The 24,141-nt window shown below is 41.0% G+C and overlaps 1 protein-coding gene across 3 annotated transcripts in view; it reads left to right on the top strand.

Moving 5' to 3' along the window:
• afg2a (AAA ATPase AFG2A) overlaps positions 1-24,141 on the top strand; it is a 281,613-nt gene that overhangs the window by 216,737 nt on the left and 40,735 nt on the right. For all 3 annotated transcript variants that reach the window (XM_078412064.1, XM_078412055.1, XM_078412072.1), the window contains one exon: positions 732-896. In XM_078412064.1, the coding sequence (XP_078268190.1) occupies positions 732-896 (165 nt within the window). The remainder of the gene's footprint in view (positions 1-731; positions 897-24,141) is intronic.

Below are 24,141 nucleotides of genomic sequence, written 5' to 3'. Positions count from 1 at the left end.
AGGAAGTTTCACATGTCCCCAACAACCCTTACAAACTTCTACAGATGCATCATAGAAAGCATTTTATCAGGGTGCATCACAGCATGGTTTAGGAACAGCTCCATCCAAGACCACAAGACATTTCAGAGTTGTGGACATAGCCCATACCATAACGCAAACCAACCTCCCTTCCATTGACTCTATCTCCACACTTTACGTTGCCATCAGCAGAATCAAGGACCAGTCTCACACTGGTTGCTCCCTCTACTCCCCTCTCCCATCAGGCAAGAGGTACCGATGTTTGAAAATGCACACCTCCTGATTCAGGGACAGTTACCAGCTATTATCAGCCAACTGAAATGTCCTTTCATCAGCTAGTGTGTAACCCTGATCTTGCATCTACCTCATTGGAAACTTTTTAACAATCTTTAATCGTATCCTTTATCCTTTGTCGGTGCATTGTGGATGGCTTGATTGTAATGATATAGAGTCTTTTCTTTGAACAAATATTTCTCACATACCTTGCTACACATGACAATAATAAACATGGCTTGATACTTACACACTTCTCCTCCCAATTCTAATTTGAGTACGACTGCTGGATTCACCATGAAATTCACCCATTTTCCTCAAATTTAGGATGTGCACTTTGAGACCCCATTCAGCACTCTGCATTTTATTTGCCAGAAGAGGAGCCAAACTCCTGTCAATGCTGCATGAGGGAGTCTGAATAATTCTGTCATTTCTTGCAGGCTTTGATGCGCCCGGGACGGATTGACCGCATTATATATGTACCATTGCCTGATTCAGCCACTCGAGCAGAGATCTTCAAGCTGCAGTTCCGCTCCATGCCAACCAGTGATGACATCAGTTTGGATTACCTGGTGACTAAGTCCCAGAAATACTCTGGTGCAGAGGTAAAGTGTCCCGAGTGAAAATTTAAATTCACGGGTTTTGCAAACTTGATACTCTTGCATCCCAATCCTGCCATTTTCCTCCTGTCTTGGTAATTTACCCGCATGTTTTGTCTCTTTTGCGGTTCGAATGAATTTAAATAGTTTAAGATCAAATTCCTAGTGAGCATAAGATCATGAATGCAGAATTCCACGCCTTTAATTGAATTGACATTCATTTGGTGAGTGAACTCAGCAAAGTTCTGAAGATGGATAACTTGAGCTGGTGAACTATCATACTGATGAAGCAGCTAGTAGTATTTTGAGGTTACCCAGAAGGTTTGTTGTCTGAGTAATTTGAAAGGACAGGCGCTATTCACTGTGTCTGATACAGGCTATAAATCTGGCATCAGAGTACCCAGTGCTGTTACTGGATGTATGCCATCCCTCCTCTTTATTAGTCTTTGGATAAGTTAGGGCAGAGCCACTCACCACAATTTTCCACTGTTATTTGTTGTTGTTGGCATCAGTTCCTATGGGAACTCTCCAAATTCAATTGCAGTATATTGTGTAGTGACCAAAGGTTTCTTTTTATTTTTTGGCTTTGTTGGTTGCCAGTGGTTTAGAAGATCAGTCTTCAAATCTATTCACCCTTGGGAGAATAAACCGTGGTCCAGACTTTGCAGTAATAATGATCGCAAAACGATCAATGTTTTTCATCGTACACCCATGAAACTGCCAACAGCTGCGAGATTTCATGCTTGCATAATTTGGTGCAGAAATCCTGGTTCATGTTAGCGTTTCCTCCTCTACAGACTCTATTGTTTAATCTTCTTCCATGGAATCAACACAAATTGCTTGATGTCTCTGTGCATTTTGCTTGCTATAATGGTGCCTGTGGATGTTCCACTTTGTTGCACATCTGTCACTTTTATGTGGCATACGTAATAATATTGCCTTACAAATTTTTTTATAAAATTACTGTTTACCAAATTTCTGGCATTTGGATTCTAATTCCCTCGTTTAAACTTTTCAAAATGTAATAGCTTCAAGCAATAAAAGGAGAACCACTGACATCAACCAGAAATTCTGCATTAAATTACGCATGTGTGAAATTCTGAAGTTGCTGTTAATTTCAAACTCTGACAATTTTACTATCATTTTTACTGCAAATATAGACCATGCTTCATAATTCCAAGGGTAAAGACATGTGAATATTGTTCTTTTAATGATCTAACACCAACAAAGTGCAAAGTAAAAAAATAAACCTTTGCTCAGCACACAATATATTGTAATTTTTAATCAACCTTTTCAACGTTTTGTAGACTGCTAAATAAGGAGTGGAACTCACAAGATTAAGGTAGAAGCTGTGATATCATACACTAAAAAAAGAAATGCATTTTCTCTTCTTCCTGGTTTGCTGCCTGTGACAATTCTTTAAAGTGATTAACTGCAGTGGCAGCTTGATGTTATCACCCACTTGCTGGATGCCAGAGATCTGTCTGAACTGACCAAGCTGCAGCTGAAGAGAAAACCTCGCAGAGATTGTGAAATCTTTGTGAGCAACTTTCTTCAAAGTCAGCAACTAGCACTCTTGCCTCACTGCTGCCTGCAAGATTCATATTTGCATTACAGAATGTTTTCATTTACTTCAACATACTGTACCTAGGGTCTGTTTGACAAGTTAGCACTAGAGTTTAGCAGTAATTGTGTGTGCTGGTGTATGTGGGAAGATGTGATTTAATTGAACAGAGTAGCAGTGATTTCAATTAGGATTGAATCTTCAGATGAACGCGGGATAATAAGAATTCCATAAGACACCTGCAGCGGTAAAAGGTACAAAGTGTTGGAGTAACAGCAAGTCAGGCAGTATCCCTGGAGAACATGGAGAAAAGCTCTGGAAGCATAGAGAGGATGGTGGAGGAAGGTTATCTTTAAGTTAGAACATTTTTTTAAATCAGAAAAATACACTGGAACGGATATTCCTTGTCATAAATGTAATCACAGTCGTGGAAAGCAGTACAGCACATAGCCAAGTTAGTCTGGTCATTTCTTATTTGTGATGGGCTGCAGCTGCAAGGATACTAACAACTTTATAGTTTTGCTTAAAGCAACACTTTTCTGAGAGTCTAATTTGAAGCATGTACTTTGCTGTAATTAATGTCAACTATGATGCAATGAATAGCAAAATGGGAGTGTTCCCGTTCCAAAATGTACAGACAGATTCATACTATCATCCTGTCACAAATACAGGCGATCCTTGCATTACAGGGGGAAGGGGTTACATTACTAAAAATCAATCCATATCGCAATTATCCGTAAGATCAAGCCGCGTCACCAGCGTGTGCATCAAGAAACACGTGTTGAAAAAATTATCTTTATGTATTTTTTTTGCATAAATTCTGTGTGAGCAAACTTTATTCCTTGTCTCAAAATTTTGAATACTGATCTGAATGCTGTCAGAGCACATTTCTGTCACCTGAACAGCAGTAATGAAACAGCAAGAAATGCTGGATATACTCAGCAGGTCATGTTGTATCTGTGGAGAAAAGCAGAAGATAATGTTTCAGATTGTTATTTGTTTCAATGAATTCTTAGTTTGAATCGTGTTTTGTTGTGTATAATTCTCAATTTTTTCTCCTTAAATTGAGAATGTTTGTTATGAAATTAGAATAATCTGGGTGACAGGAGTTGTTGATCCCATTGATGTTATAGATTTCAATTAAACTGATTGGGGATAGGCCAGGCCTGAACTGTTTCCTCAGGGCATTTATCATTAGGAATGTGTCCATTCTTTGCACACATGACCAGGTGGAGTAACTTAAAGGCAGTCCTGTAGCAGGCAACTGTTCAAACAGGCATTTCAAAGAATACAAATGAACAATAAAGGTTCTTTGCAAATATTTGAAATAAATTCATGAATATGATCCAAGCAGGTTATATTTGTGGTGAAGCATTCAAATATCATTAAAGATCCTAGGAATAGGATGGAGGTCAAGGAGGGGATTTTAACAAAAATGGATGTGAATATGCTAGCAAAAGCCATTGAAACATTCAATGGGTTTCAATTAGATGTAATTTTGATGAGAGAAATTACTACGGGTAACAGTAGGAAATTGAAATACGATCCCATCTTTTCAGGCCAAATGATCTTTTCCTGTTTTGACAAATTCGAGTTTTTGTGTGTTGGTATTAGGCATGTTGAGAAATATTTATTTCACTAAGTCCTGTGGGCGGCAATATCAGAGAAACCCAAAAGGTCTGATAACAACACGCAATGTCCTAGCAGTTTCACATGTTAAGTAAGTACTTGAATAATCTTCAACTTTGATGCAACACAATACTGTGCTTTGACATTAAGGGTGTACCACTCCATGCACCCAGTAAAATTATTCCTTTCATTCACCCTTCACATCTTTACCCGTATCGTTCTTCCTATGTAAAAACTCCGAAAATGCATTTTTTTCATCAAATGCCCATTGAAACTTAGTAGTCGCAAACACAAAGTTCTTGCAAGAGAAGGAAACTAAAATACTGGGCGCTGCTCGCAAATGCCATCCATTCCAAACAGAACAGTCTGTTTTTGGCCTTATAAATGGGGACAGCAAATGCTGGACTTGTGTTGTCAAAAGTGAAAAAACTGAACTGATTCTACGTCGAATGACATACATTACTTTCTTACATTTCATTGTTAAGGATATTTGGAGAATTGTATCCAGGATCCTGTGGTAACATAGGCCTGATCCACTTATTTCACAATAGGGTTGTGGAGCCAAGGATGCTCAGCACAAGAATTCCTTTATTTTTACTTATGTCTACTTCATTTATTTTTTTAATCCCTGATGTATTTTAATCATTGTACCTATTTTTAGTAAATTAAAAAAATATATTTTTTTAATTCATTATATTTTTAATGTGTTTTAGCATATTAAGTGTTTTAGCACATTAAAAAAAAACTCTTTAAAAATTCCTCACAGCTAGTAAAAATGTGCTCGCTGTTACAGTTTTAAGGGCAGGGTTTCCTTGGTGCATTTTTAAAGACCCTGCCATTGTCAGACCACAGAGCTGAGTCTGAGACCTCTCAGGCCAGCAGTCGAGACCCCTGGCATCTGGGTGAGACAGAGAGTGGGCGACTGTAAAAGACAATTCTGAGCAAGCAGACCAACTCAGTCAGACGATCCAATCTATCTGCATCAAAGAACTTTGTCTAGCCTCCATCTAGAAAATATAATTAGAGGTTCCTGTTACTTACATGACCAAGGGAATTGATTCCTGAGATTATATGGTTGTGCTAATTAACAAAGTCAAAGAGATTTAGTACTGTTTGAGGTATGGTGCAAAATGCTGGAGTAACTTAACGGGTCAGGCAGCATCTTTGGAGAACATGGGTTCAGGTGTAAAGAAGGGTTCCTACCCCCAACGTCACCTGTCCATGTTCTCCAGGGATGCTGCCTGACCCGCTGAGTTACTCCAGTATTTCGTGTCTTTCTTTGGAAAACCAGCACCTGCAGTTACCTGTTTCTACTGTTTGAGGTATATCTGATACTCATAGAATTATAGAATAACACAAAGGTAAACACAAAATGCTGGAGTAACTCAGCGGGACAGGCAGTATCTCTGGAGAGAAGGAATGGGTGACGTTTCGGGTCAAGACCCTTCTTCAAACTGATAACACAGCATAGTAACAGGCCTTTTTAGCCAAACTCTGCTGACCGCAAAGCCTGTCTACACTAATCCTATTTTCTCACATTAGGCCCATATCCTTCTACTCCTTCCCTATCCAACTACCTACCCTAATGCCTTCTAAATGTTGTAATTGTATCTTCCACCACCATCACCTCTGGCAGCTTGCTCTTGATATTCACCATTTTCTATTTGAAATACCCATCCCTTATATTTCCTTTAAATGTTTCCCTTTTTGCCTAAACATGTGTCCTCTTTTTCTACATTCCACTACCCTGAGAAAATTAACTCTCATATTTCCTCATAATTTTATAACATCAACAGGACAGCCTCTCAGCTCCTCCCTTCCATTGAAGATAAACCCAACCTGTCCAATCTCTCCAATCTTGGCAACATCCTGGTGACTCTCTTCTACCTCCCTCTATTGTTGCCACATACTCCCTGGATAACGACCAGAATTATACACAATACTCCAAATGTGGTCTAAACAATGTTTTGTACAGCTGCAACAACTTTTCCAAATCTTATAATTCTTAAGTATGTAGTCAAGCAAGCCAAGCTTATCGATCTGTGACATGTTCACGGAGCAGGGGGCTTGCAGCCCAAGGAATCTTGGTACTTCCTCGGTAGTTCCTAACTGCCCTCTTCTAATATCTTTATAAAAATGTTAGGATTGTCCTTAATTGTCACTAGCTAAGGTTTGCCCTCCTAATTGTTTCTTAACTTTTCTCCTATATCCCTCTAAACTTCAGGTGACGAGCTTGATACCAATTTCCTTTACTGACACATGCTTCCTCTTTTCCCTGATCAATCTATCGGTCTTTGTTAACTAAAGCTCTCAGAACCTACTGTTTTTGCTTCTTGCCATTTTTGCTTCTGACGCTGCAGGGACATGCTGACATTGAGCTCCTACAATCTCGCTTATAACTGCCTCCCATTTATCACATCTTGTTTTCCCTCTAGCAGTTGCACACGATCTATCTCTCCCAGGTTCTGTCTTATGCCATCAAATACTTTACCCCAGTTTGGGGCACTAACTCACAACCCAACTTTATCTTTTTCTATGACTTCCTTGGAATGTACAGAACTGTGTTCACTTTTCTAAAGGGTTCTTCCACTCACACTTTGATTGCTTGCCCATCCTCAGTTCCTCAGCTGAGGTCAGGTACAATCCTCTCCCTAGTAGGTCAAAACACACTGCTTCAGAATACCCTCCCTAGTAGGTCACTTAACACACTGCTTCAGAATACCCTCTGGAATGCATTTTATGAATTCCAGCTCATCTAAGTACTTTGCTCGAAAGCAATCCCAGTTTATAGGAAGAAAGTTAAAATCCACGACTGCTGCAAACCTATTACTATTATACTCTTCTGCAATCGGCCCACATATATTTTCTTCTACTTCCCCACTATTGAGAGGCTGGTATCTCATCGAAGTGACCACCCCCTAGTTATTCTAATTTCTACCTATATAGCATCATTGGCTGACCAATTTAGAATATCCCCTCTGAGAACTGTCATAAGGCTCTGACTGATTAGCAGTGCAAAACCCACTCCCCATTTTGCACCCAATTCTTTCTAGCCTGGGACATCTATCCCCTGAAACATTAACCTGCTATTCCTGCTCTTCCCTCAACCACACTTCAATGACTGTGGCAATATCATAATCCCACTGCTAATCCAGCTCATCAACTCATTTAGGATTAACAAACTCATCAAGAAGGTTGATTCCGCCCTGGGGGGTGGAGTTTGATTCATGGGAGGTGGTCTTCAAGGGGAGGATACTCCTCAAACTGTGGAGCATCTTGGACAATACAGCTCACCCCCACCATGACTGGTTCCACCAAGATGGAACAAGTAGAGAATGCCACAGGAGATCCTCCTTCCCTGTGGCTATCAAACTGTACAACTCCTTCCTCTTCTGTCAAGGGGGTAGAATGACTCCCCTCCCCCTCCCCAATCTTTGCACATCCCCAATCCTTTCCACTTGTCACTTTAATTTCATGTTTCATGTATTTTATGTTTTATAATTGTTGGCAGATCATTTTCCCTCCTGGGATAAATAAAGTTCTATCATATCGTATTGTATCGTATCCACCTTACCTGTGAGGTGTCGGAAGGAACTGCAGATGCTGGTTTAAACCAAAGATAGACACAAAATGATGGAGTATTTTGTGTCTCATCTCTGGAGAGAAGGAAAGGGTGACGTTTTGGGTCGAGACCCTTCTTCAGACTTACTTACCTGGGAGGTTCCTTGCATTAAAAGAATGAAGGCAAGCCTACTACCCTCTCATGCTTCTTTTCCAATGTCTATTTTGCTGAATACAGCACACAGTATTCTTTCCAAGAGCAAAATATTGTTGTATTCCTATTTTTTATAAATTTTTCTTTAAAGAAGATTTTTATGTTTTAACCTTCACAATAATTTCACTCTTATGATTAATAAATTAGACTTATTTGCCTCTTTTGAAATATATATTTTATTATCTTATATATTTATTCAATCATAAATGCAACACAACAAATTCATCTTACAATACAATACGATATAAAACAGGCAAAATTAGCAATTTTTATAGCTGTTTGTAACTTAAGCGGCAAAACATCAATTAATTTGTTTCAAACTTGCTTAAGCAGGAGAAACTAACTTTCACACAATTAATGTGCAGGATTTCTTTTCTATTGATTTCATTTCATTTTGTAATTTTTGAATCAACCGACTATTTCCGAGCTCTTTAACAACAAGCAGATTGTTTTGATAAAATCTGAAACATCTTCTTTAAGTTTTATATAAGAATTATACACAGGCCAGACTTTTGGTTATATTTGAATAGTTTGTTTTCTCATTGGGTATTTTTTTCCATTTTTGCTCAAATTTTCTTGATTCTATCTTTTTTGTGGTTTGCAGCATTCATGTTATACAAAACAGATGTGAAAATTGCTTTGTTGCAGTGGAGACCACAAGTTAAATTTTATTATAGTCTTGCAAGATCCAACTCATTTTAATCCATTATGGATTCAGATTTTATTGAGGCAATAACTCTTCCACTAACTTTATTTTCTTTGAGAACAGGGATGAGTTTTGCTTTATGAGATGTACAACAAATAAATCAATCTGTGAAAGAAAAAAGGCAGAATAGTATTTAGATTGGGACACTTGATCATTTTGGGAACCGTTAGATAGAGCTCTAGGGGCTAGCGGAATCAAGGGATATGGGGAGAAGGCAGGCACGGGGTATTGATTGGGGACGATCAGCCATGATCACAATGAATGGCGGTGCTGGCTCGAAGGGCCGAATGGCCTCCTCCTGCACCTATTTTCTGTTTCTATGTTTCTATGTAAGTTGGTATATTCACACCTCTAGTTCTCAATTTGAAACGGCTAACTCTCTGATGCAGTATTGAGGAAATAATGCACCATGTCCTGCATGAGTGATTGGAAATGCATCTTCTTTTGCAAGTGGTGATTGCACCGTATTAGTCATGGATTGAAAGAGAGATAAAGCATGGAAGCAGATCCTTCAGACTACCAAGTTTGTGCTGACCATCAACCACCCATTTACACTAATCCTACATGAATCATTTTGTTTTTCATTCTCCCCACATTCTCTTCACCTCTTCCCCCATCTCTCAGATTGTATCACTCACCTGCACACTAGAAACAGTTTACAGTGGCCAATTAACCAACTAACCCACATGTCCCTGTGGGAGAAAACCCAAGTACCTGGAGGAAACCCACACAGTCACAGGAAGAAAATGCAAACTCCAAACAAATAGCACTTTAGGACAGCATTAAACCTAGGCCACAGGTACAGTGAGGCAGGAGCTCTGAGTAGCCATACCAATATACCGCTTATAGCGAATGCACATTAAATTTCAAATTTATAATTCAGTGTCATTGAAGTCAATATACCATATTGCACATTTGATGCCGACAACCGTGGTCCAATTTTTACCTTGATGTTCAACTTGAATTTTCCCTGTTCACCTTACAGATCACTTGCCTTTATTCAAATAAAAACAGCGATTTCTCAAAGTTTCCTAGTTGACATTCTCTCCTCAGTCAAGCACCACTAAAATCAGATTAATTGCTCTTTCATTTTATTGTTTGAGATAGGAACTTACTCTCTTGTAATAATGATAACCAAACATAAAATAAATTATAGTATGTCCAGAAATTAGAGTATCGTGAGTGACGTGGTGAATGTTATAAAATTGTACAATTTTCTTGAACAAAACTATTATTTGTGAACTAGATAAATATTTCGATAGGCTTTTTAATTTTAAAAGTGCATTTAGTATTTTATCATATCACAGATATAAATCACATTTTTTGCTCTTTGCATAAGTGTAAATCACAGTTCCATAAACTATAAGCAGAGAGTTACTGGATAAATGCATCTCAAATTCATTTCATAGAATTATAGGACAGCGCAGCACAACAGTAATCATTTGACCTGTTGTTCCTGTACTAGTTCTTTGAGCAAGCTGTTGTTTCTCTAAAGGACTCTACATTTTTTGCATTTCAAATATTTACTTAATTCCCTTGTGAAAATTACTGTTATACATGCTTCTCTGGGCATTTCACGCAGAACCATCCAGATTTGATGTCACTGTGCAAGAATGTTTTTCTTTATATTGCCTTGGGTTTCTATTACAATTACTTTAAAGTAAAAATACAAAATATCAATAATAATCATTAGGTCAGGCAGTAAGTATAGAAAGAGAAATAGCCAATATTTCAGATCAATTACCTTCTCTTCAGAATCCAAATAACTTAAATCTGAATACTGATTCTGCAGCCAGTGGGAACCAGCTTTTCCTTAATTGCTATATTATTACCCATTATTATTTTGAACATCTAATCTTTTCTTAACTCCGGGGAGATCACATTTTCTCTCGTCTTACTACACAGCCTGTCTTTCATCTCATCTAAAATGCCAGAAAATCTGCCTTGCACCTATTCCAAGTTCTTGACATCCTCCCATCTTGGTCAGAAATCACTTTCGACAACTCTGGGGGAAAAAAAATGAAATGAAATTGAAAATTATCTTATTCCAGATTAAGGCACTTTTTAGATTCTCCGCACTGGGAGGGAAATTTAGCCCCTTACTGTTCAGCAGAATGTTTATATGTGCTAGCATTGCTTTAAAGTAAAACTCACTGAGGTGGCATCAACAATTGTAAAGATCGACACAATATGCTGGAGTAACTGAGCGGGTCAGTCAGCATCTCTAGAGAAAAGGAATAGGTGACGTTTCAGGTCGAGACACTTCTTCAGTCTGAGAGTTAGGGGAGAGGGAAGCTATAGGTATGAAAAGGTAAAGAACAAATCAGAGCCGGCACCGACAGCCAAAGAGCCCACAATGGTCCATTGTTGGCAGTGGAAGAGGTGATAATGAAGAGACACGAACAGTGAAACCAGTAGGATGACTCGGGTGGGGGAGGTATGGAGAGAGAGGGAATGCAAGGGTTACTTGAAATTGTAGAAATCAAGATTCATACTGCTGGGTTGTAAGTTGCCCAAGCGAAATATGAGGTGTTGTACCTCCAATTTGTGTGTGGCCTCGCTCTGACAGTGGAGGAGGCCCAGGACAGAAAGTTCAGTATGGGAATGGGAAGGGAAGTTAAAGTGTTTGGAAACCGGGAGATCACGTAGGCCAAGGCGGACTGTGCGCTCTCCAGTGATGCTGCCTGACCTGCTGAGTTACTCCAGCATTTTGTATCTATCTTCAGTGTAAACCAACATCTGCAGTTCCTCCCTACTGAACAATAGTACAGTTCATCTCTAATGTAATCTCTCATTGTCTGATGAACAATAATTCTGGCTAAAAAACAATGAGGTTTTACAAACTCACTGCATATTTCATTCATTGCTCCCACTAGGGTATTTTGCAAAATCACAATAAAAACGTGCAAGAGTAGACATCAAGCAGAGATGTAGGTGCAGAATGAGAGAAGTTCACTTTTGTTAAATTGTTTGTAAGCAAGATTACTAGAATCAGTTAGCAGGTAGAATGTCAAAGTGGAGAACACAAGGCCACTGGATGATGGACTCAATATTTCAAAAGTATGTTTTGTTCAGTTTTTCATAAAGAGTTAAACATAATCCACAGTTTAGTTTAGTTTAGGGATATAACGCAGAAACAGGCCCTTCGGCGCACCGAGTCCGCGCCATCCAGCGATCCCCGCACATTAACACTATCCTACACACTCTGTGTAGGGACAATTTCCACTTATACCAAACCAATTAACCTACAAACCTGTATGTCTTAGGAGTGTGGGAGGAAATCGAAGATCTAGAAAACCCACGCGGTCATAGTGAGAACGTAAAACTCCGTACAGACAGCACCCGCAGTCGGGATCAACCCTAGGTCTCCTTCTATAGTGCAAGTGCTATAAGGCAGCAACACTACCGTGGCACCACCTTGCCACCCCAAATACGGTTGAAAATTAGATTCAAACAAGGACCAAAGTATAACCAATGCGAAAACAGCAAAATATAATTCACAAATAAAAGACTGCTCTCGTGATATGTTGAAGAAAACAGAAACTGCAGTCTACACACGTTCACATAGTGTGTCAGAAAGAACTGCAGAAGTGTAGGAAAGAACTGCAGATGCTGGTTTAAATCGAAGGTAGACACAAAAAGCTGAAGTAACTCAGGGGATCGGGCAGCATCTCTAGAGAGAAGGAATGGGTGACATTTTGGGTCGAGACATAGTGTGTTGTGTAAGGTACAAAAGGTTACATAGGTTAATATAAATGATACGATAGTCAATGTGGCCTTTGCCTCCCACAGTTTTCTATGTTGCACTATTTAAATCCAGAAACGGAAAGTGTTACTGAATGAGATCATCCTCATGCTGTTTTTATTCTGCTTTTTGCAATGCATCCTGATGTACTGTCCTCACTGCTAACCTCAACGGAGGGAGGAATCAACCACACAATTCAATCTTGTCTCAGAGCATATAACATATAACATATAACATATAACAACACTTTATTGTCACTCGGCACAACACCGAGCGAAATTTCAGCAGTCACACAAAATACAGCAAAAAAGAAAAGAACACAGGACACCCGACCGCAACACAAACATCCATCACAGTGACTCCAAACACCCCCTCACTGTGATGGAGGCAACAAAACTTCCCCTCTCTTCCCCCCGCACCCACGGACAGGCAGCTCGACCCCTACCGAGGCAAACGACACGCACAGCCCCCGCAAGGGGATGGAAGGCCCCCCGGCCGAGCCGCCCCGGGCACCGAAACGTCCCGCGGCCACACCGGGCGATGTTAAGTCCAACGGCCGAGCCGCACCGGGCACTGAAACGTCCCGCGGCCGAACAGCGCTGACGATGTTAAGTCCAGCGGCCAAGCCGCACCGGGCACTGAAACGTCCCGCGGCCACACCGGGCGATGTTAAGTCCAGCGGCCAAGCCGCACCGGGCATTGAAACGTCCCGCGGCCGAGCCGCACCGGGCACTGAAACGTCCCGCGGCCACACCGGGCACTGAAACGTCCCGCGGCCACACCGGGCACTGAAACGTCCCGCGGCCACACCGGGCGATGTTAAGTCCAGCGGCCAAGCCGCACCGGGCACTGAAACGTCCCGCGGCCGCACCGGGCACTGAAACGTCCCGCGGCCGAGCTGCGCCGGCAATGTTAAGGCCCGCAGCCGAGCCGCACCGGGCACTGAAACGTCCCGCAGCCGAAATTCCTTTTCTCTTGCTTTATTGAGGATATCCAGGTGATGGGCAACTGCGACAAACATATTTTTGTTTTGACAGATGCATTTTACTGCTCAGACTTAAAACATGAGAGATTCGGCAAGCATGCCGAAGGAGATGGTTGCCTGTCGTTTGTCACAGCCCTCTTTTCCACAAAGCAATTTTAATTAATAAATGTGATCGTAAATCTTCATCTCGGTCGATTACCGTTAAGGAGCTGTTTTTGGAGACAAGACTCTTTACACTTAAAACTTTTGCAAGGAACCCAATCTAATATAAAATTTCAGCTTGTGGAAAAATGAGTTTGAATATTTGTGATTTTCTGAATGCAGTATTTCTTTTCAAAGAGTGCTATAGCATGTTTCAATCAGATAGCTGATTGTTTACACTTCATTGAAGTACACATAAAGATTGGAAGGCAGCCATTACCAGTCACTGGAACCATTGTTGTTCTAGAATATGTTGCAGAAACATTAGTCGCTGCCCAAAATAATCATCCCATTGGTTAAAAATATCAGTGCAGCATAATGAACTAATGAATGCAGTTGTGATAAAATGAATTCACATTTCCAAACAATTAATGAAATGCATTTTTTTTTTAATGAACACCTTTATTTTATTATTCTATTGATGTAATGCTTGTCAATAATTTCATTTCACTTTTGCAGGGCTGTAAGGGTCCTGATGAAGCCAGGTATTATGAACAAGGTACTTTAGTGCACAAATGGATCTTATTGATGTTATAGCAATCGCATGCAGATGATTGCATTCAGGAGAGAATAGGTGACATATGACTTCGTCAAACATGATCATATCTGGGGCAGGATAGGTAGGAATTGGGTAATTGGTCAAGAAGGGGGATGTTGCTGGTATGGGTTCTGGATAAAGGGGGTGAGGGACGAGAATGATATGGGGGGGATCAGGCTAGTGGAGAGGGTCAGAGGAGGACTTGCATCCACAGAGTACAGGAAGAAGATAGGGAATTTAGTAACATGGTCTCAGAACAACAACTCTCCCCCAAGTCAACAAGATGAAGAAACTAGTTATCGACTTCAGGAAACGTGGTGGGAAACATGCCCTAACCAGCATCACTGGTGCCGAAGTGGAAATGGTTGAGAGCTTCACGTTCCTTGGAGTCACTGTTGACTACCAACAATCTGACGTGGACCAACCACTATGAAGTGGCAGCCAAGCAGGCACTACCTTAGGAAATTTGGCATGTCTCCAATGTATCTTACAAACCTACAATTGCACAACAGAAAGCATGCTGTCAGGTTACATTGCAGTGCAAACTGCACTGCCCAACACTGCAAGGAATCGCAGATGATTGTGGATGTTGCCCAGTCCATCACACGGACCAGACTCCCCACCATTGACTCCACCTACACCACACAGCCTTGGAAAATCAACCAACATAATCAAAGACTTTTCCTTTCCTGGTCATTCCTCCTCACAGTAGGTTCAGAGTTTGAAAATGTGTGCTAACAGACTCGGGAAAAGTTTTTTCCCCTCTGTTGTCAGGCTTCTGAATGGTCCTTCTGTAAGCTTGGTACTGTCTGTATCACCTCTACCCCATTTTGGACATTGGACTTTTTCTCCAGAACTGTTGCCCTATAATGCTGAGACTATATTTTACAGCCTGAAGAAGGGTCTCGACCCGAAACGTCACCCATTCCTTCTCTCCAGAGATGCTGCCTGACCCGCTGAGTTACTCCAGCAATTTGTGTCTACCTTCTACAGTCTATATCTTTTCCTTTGGTCTCCCTATTTTACTTGATTTTGGTTTGATTGATTTGACATATAGTATTATCTGATTTGATTGGGTAGCATGCAAAACAAAGTTTTCACTGTACCTCAGTACACATGACAATAATAAACTTAAACATAAACATGTGGCAGGGTTCCAGATGTTAAAGATAAGTACAGGATCGAATAAAGCATAACGAAGACCAAAGATAGACACAAAAAGCTGGAGTAACTCAGCGGGACAGGCAGCATCTCTGGAGAGAAGGAATGGGTGACGTTTTGGGTCGAGACCCTTCTTCAGACTGGTTAGAGATAAGGAAAACAAAAGATATAGACGGTGATGTGGAGAGATAAAGAACAATGAATGAAACATATGCAAAAGGGTAACTAGGATAAGGAAACAGGCCTGACGACTGAAATAGTCACCACTATATTTCAAGCTGTTTGTAGGGTGAAAATGAGAAGCTAATGTGACTTGGGTGGGGGAGGGATAGAGAGAGAGGGAATGCCGGGGCTACCTGAAGTGAGAGAATTCAACATTCATACCAATGGGCTGTAAGCTGCCCAAGCGAAATATGAGATGCTGTTCCTCCAATTTGCTTTTAGCCTCACTCTGACTAGGGAGGAGACTGAGGACAGAAAGGTCTGTGTAGGAATAAGAAGTTGTCCCAGAAGTGCCTAATGACACAAATTGGCCAAATGTATCCTTCAGTGCTCTAAACAAAGAGTTGCATCAGGGATTTCATCATCCCGTGTGCAACTGATATAGAAAGTGCACATAGGTATGCAAGATTAAAACATGACCAGAAGTCCCATTTTGAAAATCCAAATAGCATGACTTGACTGAAATAGTCACCACCATATTTCAAGCCAATTGTGCAAAAGGCGATGAGATCCTGTACTGCTACTGCATTTACTTATGGCCTGAAATCCTGATTGCTTGTAATAAATTATATCTATTGTTATTGTTAATGAGAGAGTATTCCCTCGACAATCATCAGGGCCATCCCTCTGAAATATACAGAGATGGCAAAACGGCAACAGAAACAAGCAGATAGTTCACCATATTAAGCATTATCATGCATGAAGATATTTCCTGCCCTGTACTAGTTGCTCTTCCTTAGCTACCTGTTGTGGATAAGATTAATGCTGAACCTTCAGTATTTCTCTTGCAGGAGAGAACCCACTTGGGAAGGATGGAAGTCGTGTAATTGGAGAGGACACTTCCAATCACAGTTCACAATAGTCACACTTCCCCGTCACCGTACATTCACCAATAAGTTATTGCTTTCCTTGAAACTTGAAAGGATAGTCTGCTGAGATCAGGAGACCAGGGTAATTTCAAAATTGACTGCAGCCTCCTCCAACAGCTTGCAAAGTTCACAGAGTGTTCTACACTTAACAGTGAGTGTTTTCTCCAGGATTTAGCTACTGAGGTACACAGGCGCCAGTCCATGACAACAGTTCCTGTACCATTAGACTGCAAATGCTGAACGCCGGCTGACCTGAGACTCTGGGCCTCCTGAGATATGTATGTTTGGGCCTGAAGCCGATATTCTGCATGTAAATGTTATGCTTTGAACTGCACCTCTCTGCTGATCATGTACCCTCTGTGCAGCTGGAGGAAAGTGAGCAGTAGCCTATTGTAGATCTTATGACACCTGCTCCTGCTGTGCTGGTCCTGCCGTTGTTCTTCCACTGTACAAAGCAAAACAGCATAAGTACTACCTATACTGATGTGACAGTTCGGACTTCCACGGTGCAGATCACACAAAGTAACTCTCAAAGTTTAGGAACTGAACTCCAAAGTTTACAGCATCAGCTCCAATGTTTACAAAGTCAGCTCTCACCACAAGTCCACTGAATGAAACCTTTCACAGAAGCACTCAAGAACGCATATGAAAGGTTACAGTACTTATTGGCAGATTTACAGTGAGCTCTTTACCCGCCTCACATCTCCCTCTACATTAGTTTTGCTGCTAATCCATATTAAATTGATCCGAACTAAAAAGATTTAGCACATTGAATTTACCAACTCATCTCTTGAGGAGGAAGAAACTGCAGATGCTGATTTAAACCGAAGATAGACACAAAACGCTGGAGTAACTCAGCGGGTAAGGCAGCATCTCTCCAGACGTTTCGGGTTGAGACCCTTCTTCAGACCCGAAACCCTACTCCTACTCTCCAGAGATGCTGCCTGACCCGCTGAGTTACTCCAGCATTTTGTGGACATCATCTCTTGAGGAGGTTGCTTGATATTCTCTGGTTAGATGTGGAAATTGGCATTCTGGGTACAGCTTTCCAAAGCACTGCTCTTAACTGTTAACTGTTCCCAAACCAGTAAATCAGCCTATTTTTGAAAATTCTGTGACTGAGATTGAGACCCAAGAAACTACAGATGCTGAAATCTTGAGTGCAAAAAAACAAAATGTGGGAGTAACTCAGCAAGTCAGGCACCATCTGTGGAGGGAATGGACTTAGACAACGTTTGAGGTCGGGACCCTTCTTGAAATTGAGTTCAACCCAAAACATCGTCTGTCCATTTCCTCCTCAGGTGCTGCCTGACCCGCTGAGTTCCTCCACCAATTTGTTTCTGTTTATGATTAAGATGGTGAAACATCACTTATATATTTATAATTAATGAAACCAATCAAGACAAATTAATGAAGCATGTTGGTTTTAATTCCAGGAAGGATTTTTCTCCTGGGTTGCTCATGGTTATGTCCAGGATGTTTACTGGATAATTAGTAGTGATACCAGGCCAAACATAGATGAAAGAAATGCCACGAGATTTTGCAAGACATAAAGAAGCAGCCCAAAGACAATGACGTTGGATTCAATTTTGACAATAGTATTAACTGAATGTCAAGAAAAACACAATACAAAGGCTGATAAAATGTTAAGATGTGATAATGTTACTTGTAAAGTCTATTTAAAGACTTAAGTTGTATACTTCATTTCTGCATGATCTAAGATGTTTGCAGGAAACTTAGGTGACATAGTTTGAGTGGACATTCATTTGCATATTATGTCTCCCACACAAGGATGAAGAATAACTTGCAATCAGTTACTCAACAATTGAAACCACAGAGCAAAGTTTTGGAGTCGTTGACTTACAGATATTAGCTTTGATCACAGGGAGCGGTGTCTATGGTTACTTTTCAGATAAGAATGTGGTCTTGCACCATTCTCAAAGTAGCCTCCCTCGGCTGGCATGCTTAGGTTCAAATCTCATATTTTGTTCACAGGTTTGCTTTCAATGGTGCTCTTGATATTGGGGGGGGGGCAAAAACCCAGTTAACATAGCAATCTCAGTTACACAAAACTCCCCCTTTACCCTGGATGCATTTGTCAGCAGCTAGATAACTGACAGTAATGCACATCCATTGGTTGTGGACAAGATGCTTCCATGCCCAGACCTCCTGAAAGAAGCAGTTCAGGCTCAAATATAGAGGATTGTTACCACTGATGGAATAAACACTCCTGGAAGAGACTACACTTGCCATCAATTGTACTTGACAAAAACAGTTGTTTGATAAAAGTCAAACCGTTTGTAAATTGCTTTGGTTCACCAACTGAAATCAATATTGTGCCATTTCTGACCTCTGGAAGTCGTAAACCATTTTATACTCAATTAAGTACATTTTGAAATGGAGTTCCCGTTTTATTGTAAAAAATGCAGCAGCCAGTTTGTACATAGCAAGTTCCAAGAATCAAGAGTGTTTTATTGTCCTATGTTCTGAAGTAGAACAATTAAATTCTTACTTGCAGCAGCACAACAGATGTGTAAATATAGTACTCTGTAAACACAATATTAACACAAAAAAGTTCAGTATATATATATTAATAAAACCAAACAAACAATAAACAAGCTGCAATAAACAATCCTACAAGCAGTGATGTGAAAATGAATGAATGAATAAGTTTATTGGCCAAGTATGCATATACAAGGAATGTGCCTTGGTGCTCCGCTCACAAATGATAACACAAACATACAGTTAACAATTAAGAATAAAACATAAACACATCAAAACAATGAGGATACACCATTATGGTCTAAACATGTGGGTGAAAATAAACCAGAGCAAAAAAGAGACTACAGACTTTGGTTATTGAGTAGAACTATCACTCGTGGAAAGAAGCTGTTTTTATGTCTGGCTGTGGCTGCTTTGACAGTCCAGAGTCACATTCCAGAGGTAAGTGCTTCGAAGAGTTTGTGGCCAGGTTGAGAGGGGTCAGAGATGATCTTGCCCGCTCGCTTCCTGGCCCTTGCAGTGTACAGTTTGTCAATGGGGGGAAGGTTGCAGCCAACAACCTTCTCAGCTGTGTGAACGATCCGTTGCAGCCACCGGATGTCGTGCTTGGTGGCTGAGCCAAACCAGACCATGATGGAGAAGGTGAGGACGGACTCAATGATATGATCTCTTGTTTAGAGGATTAAATTGACTTAGGCACCCAAGATAATTCCTACGCTTATTTCCAAAATAGTGCCAATGTAGGTCAGAATGGAAACCTGAAGTTAATGTCTCACTGGAGTGAGAGACTTGATTATTGTGCTAGTCTTTTTGTGATGGAATAAAAACTCTAAGTAGAATAGAAGAGTATTGGACCATAACTGAAGCATTCTAAATTGGATGAAACAAGTAATCCTGTTTACCCTCATGAATGAAAAGAATAGGTTAAAATATTTTTTTATTTTGAAAATCTGCATTCTTTTCAAGAAAATGATACTGTTTTGACAACCTTAAAATATCCAGAGATGTTCTAACACACTGGGTCCATACATAAACAGACGTATCAAATGATGACACCAGAAGCATGACTGGATAATTGGACAACACGGCACCAGGCAGAGGTGACATTTTGCATGCGGCAAGCAGAAGGACACTTGTATACTCACGATGTGACCTTTCAAAGCTGAAATCAGCAGACAGATACACAGCTGCAGGAAACGAGATTTTAAGCCATTTATGTGCATTAACCATCCTACGATCGTCCAACTGACCCAACGGTCTGAGAGGACATGACCCCCCCTGAACACAAACACTGCACCTGAGAGCATTGGGGAGAGGCCTCCGTTGTCCTGGAAAACGAGGTTGCCAGGGAGACCTCCAGGTATGACAGAAGCATCCGGGCTTGCCATTCCCCACCCACCCCACTCTCCCTAGCAATGGTCTGTTCCCCCCGCTCTACTCTTTACCCCCATGACTGTGTAGCCGGGCCACCTAAAAAACTTGCTGGCGACACTGCTGTCGTTGGCCAAATCATGGGTGGTGATGAGCCGGCTATCGGGAACACCTGGCTGAGTGGTCCTGCAACAGCAACCTCTCGCTCAACATCAACAAAACCAGGAAACTCATTGCTGACTTCAGAAAGGGGAAGTCTGCAGATCATGTGCCAGTTCTCATTGATGGGAGGGCGGTGGAGAAAGGTAGCAGTTTCACATTCCTGGGCCTCAACATATCAGATGACTTGTCCTGGACCCAGCACATAGATGTGACCACAAATACTTACCAGATGCACTGCAGAAAATGTCCTAGCTGCATCATGACCCAGTAGAGCAATTCCAATGCACAGGAATGCATGACGGCTGCAGAGAGTGGTGGATCCAATCCAACCCATCATAGGCACTGCCCTCCTCACCATCACAAGCCATGGGACGTGCTGCCTCAAGAAGGTGACGTCCACCATCAAGGACCCCCGCCATCTGAGCTAAGCTGCTCGCTGCTACAATGGGCAGGAAGTACAGAAGCCTGATGTCCCACTCCATCAGCTTCAGGAACAACGACTTTCCTACAACTGAACAGCGCCTGGTGCGGCTCGGCCGCGGGGCCTTCCATCGCCCGGTGCGGCACGGCCGCGGGACACCATTCTGCTTTAGTTAAACATTTTGTTCAAGATGGCCGTACCGTTGTGTTTGGCTGCCTGCCACTGTATGTTTCTTTTTTTTTTTCCCTAATCAGATGTGCAGCACTTTGGTCAACGTGGGTTGTTTTTAAATGTGCTATACAAATAAAATTGACTTGACTTGACAAGATTCTTTTGAACCAACGTGCTCATGCCCAATCCTACCTCAGTGAAGGAATACTTACAGATGCTGCTTGCAGTACTATGGACCAGTTTTCTAATTGGGTTTTTTTGCACCGCTCTCATGCCTTTTGTAGTCTTTTCTTTTTCACTGCCTTGTTTCATTTGTGTATAATTAGTTTTGTGTGTTGCCAGTGTCTATGTGACTATGAGGCTGCTGCATGCAAGATATTCATTGTATCTCTATTTGTGCTCATGACAATAAACTTGACTTGAGGTGAAAGTTATACGATATAGAACCTACTGGTATCCGACTCTGCTATCATCCCATAGTAATATATTGGGATTCAGTGTAATATAATCTAATTGCAATGTAGTGAAAACTCACTTTGGAATAATGGGAATTGTATCCAACTTTCCAATCGAATAGTACAGAGTTTCCAAACATCTATAATTAAATATGCTGCAGCAGTTTCTAACTGCAGTCTGGGATTTTATTGGCAGTCCTTCATAGATGGTGTTCAGTTATTCCCATGACGCCCTATGGCTCCAAGATGGATTGTGTGCTGTGTTGGCCCTTTACCCTACACAGTTACATTGATCCACATGGATTTAGTTTTTAAACAGAAGATAGACACAAAAGGCTGGAGTAACTCAGTGGGACAGGCAGCATCTCTGGAGAGAAGAAGTGGGTGACGTTTCGGGTTAAGACCCTTCTTCAGACTGGTTAGGGATAAGGGAAACGAAAGATATAGACGATGATGTAGAGAGATAAAAAAATGAAAGATATGCAAAAAAGTAACGACGATAAAGGAAACAGGCCAATGTTAGCTTTTTGGTGGGTGTAAATGAGAAGCTAGTGCGACTTGGGTGGGGGAGGGATGGAGAGAGAGGGAATTCATACCAGTTTAAACAAAATCTGCCTGAGTTACTGCAGCATTTAGTCTCAATCTTCGGTGTAAACCAGCATCTGCTGTTCCTTCCTACACATTCCTCCTGATTTCCTCCTGGAAAGAAGCAATGGAATTATATCAAAGGGTGTGACGTGTTTTAGAAACCATTTCCAAAGTTCCAAAGAATATTTGACTGATCATTATTAAGTAATCTTTTATGGAAACTATATAACTAATATGTTCAATTTATTCCTACCTCGTGTTCTTGAGGAAAAATTTAAATGTCAGAATCATTACTGGTTTCATTCCTGTGATCTACTTAAAAAGTGATTAAGTGCAATACCCAGATTTTACGACCAAAAATATTTCTTGTTCACAAATGAAGTGTTTATATGTAGACAATGATATTGTATCGATGTCTTTGTGCGATAACCTTTAATAGCAGGATGCCTATGTGACTTTCAGCAAAGGTAAATAAAGAACAACAAATATTTGGTATTGATTTATTAATGCCACATGTACCGAGATGCAATGAAAATCTTTGTTTTGTATGCTGTCCAGTCACTTCATACCATACGTGCAAGCAAGCAACATATAAGTACAGCAGACAGTGCAAAGAGAAAAATAACCAGAATGCAGAATATAGTACTACAGAGAAAGTGCAGATAAAAAAGTGGTACCACAACAAGGTAGGATGGGAGATTGGGAGTATAAATTAACTTATGAGTGGTCCGTTTAGTAAGCTAATAACAGGGGAAGAAATCAGTTCCCATCTGATTCTGGTGGCATGTGCTTTCAAGCTTTTGTATCTTCTGTATCTTCTGACCGACAGGAGAGGGGAGAATCTCGTTGTACCCCTGTACAACGACAATAAAGATATATTGTATTGTATTGTATTGTAAGAGGGAATAGCCAAGGTGTAAATGGTCCCTGATTATGTTGGCTGTTTTCCTAAGGCAGAATGAGGTGCAGATGGAGTTGATTGTGGGAAGCTGGTCTGTGTAAACTTCATCTGCCATGCATCCACCCACTCACACAACCTGTCCAAGTCACCCTGCAACCTCATAGCATCATCCTCACAATTCACACTGCCACCCAGCTTTGTATCATCTGCAAATTTGCTAATGGTACTTTTAATCCCTTTATCCAAGTCATTAACGTATATTGTAAATAGATGCGGTCCCAGCACTGAGCCTTGCGGTACCCCACTGGTCACTGCCTGCCATTCTGAAAGGGACCCATTAATCCCTACTCTTTGTTTCCTGTCTGACAACCAATTTTCTATCCATGTCAGTACCCTACCCCCAATACCATGTGGTCTAATTTTGCCCACTAATCTCCTATGTGGCACCTTGTCGAAGGCTTTCTGAAAGTCAAGGTACACTACATCCACCGGCTCTCCTCTGTCAATTTTCCTAGTTACATCCTCAAAAAATTCCAGAGGATTAGTCAAGCATGATTTCCCCTTCGTAAATCCATGCTGACTTGGAACGATCCTGTTACTGCTATCCAAATGCTTTACAATTTCGTCTTTTCCAGCATCTTCCTCACCACTGATGTCAGACTAACTGGTCTATAATTTCCCGGTTTTTTTCACCCTCCTTTCTTAAAAAATGGGATAACATTAGCTACCCTCCAATCCACAGGAACTGATTCTGAATCTATAGAACATTGGAAAATGATCACCAATGCATCCACGATTTCTAGAGCCATCTCCTTAAGTACCCTGGGATGCAGACCATCAGGCCCTGGGGATTTATCAGCCTTCAGTCCCATCAGTCTGCTCAACACCATTTCCTGCCTAATGTGAATTTCCTTCAGTTTCTCCATCACCCTAGGATCTCTGGCCACTAGAACATCTGGGAGATTGTTTGTATCTTCCTTAGTGAAGACAGATCCAAAGTACCGGTTCAACTCGTCTGCCATTTCCTTGTTCCCCATAATAAATTCCCCTGCTTCTGTCTTCAAGGGACCCACATTTGCCTTGACGATTTTTTTCCTCTTCACATACCTAAAAAAGCTTTTACTATCCTCCTTTATATTATTGTCTAGCTTACCCTCGTACCTCATCTTTTCTCCCCGTATTGCCTTTTTAGTTATCTTCTGTGCTCTTTAAAAGAGTCCCAATCCTCTGGCTTCCCATTCTTCTTTGCTATGTTATACTTCTCTTTTATTTTTATGCTCTCCTT

This window comes from Rhinoraja longicauda, chromosome 1 (genome assembly GCF_053455715.1).
Source record: "Rhinoraja longicauda isolate Sanriku21f chromosome 1, sRhiLon1.1, whole genome shotgun sequence".
NCBI lineage: Eukaryota > Metazoa > Chordata > Chondrichthyes > Rajiformes > Arhynchobatidae > Rhinoraja > Rhinoraja longicauda.
Note: the sequence above shows the minus strand (reverse complement) of the source record. Positions and strands in the feature narration are given on the sequence as shown.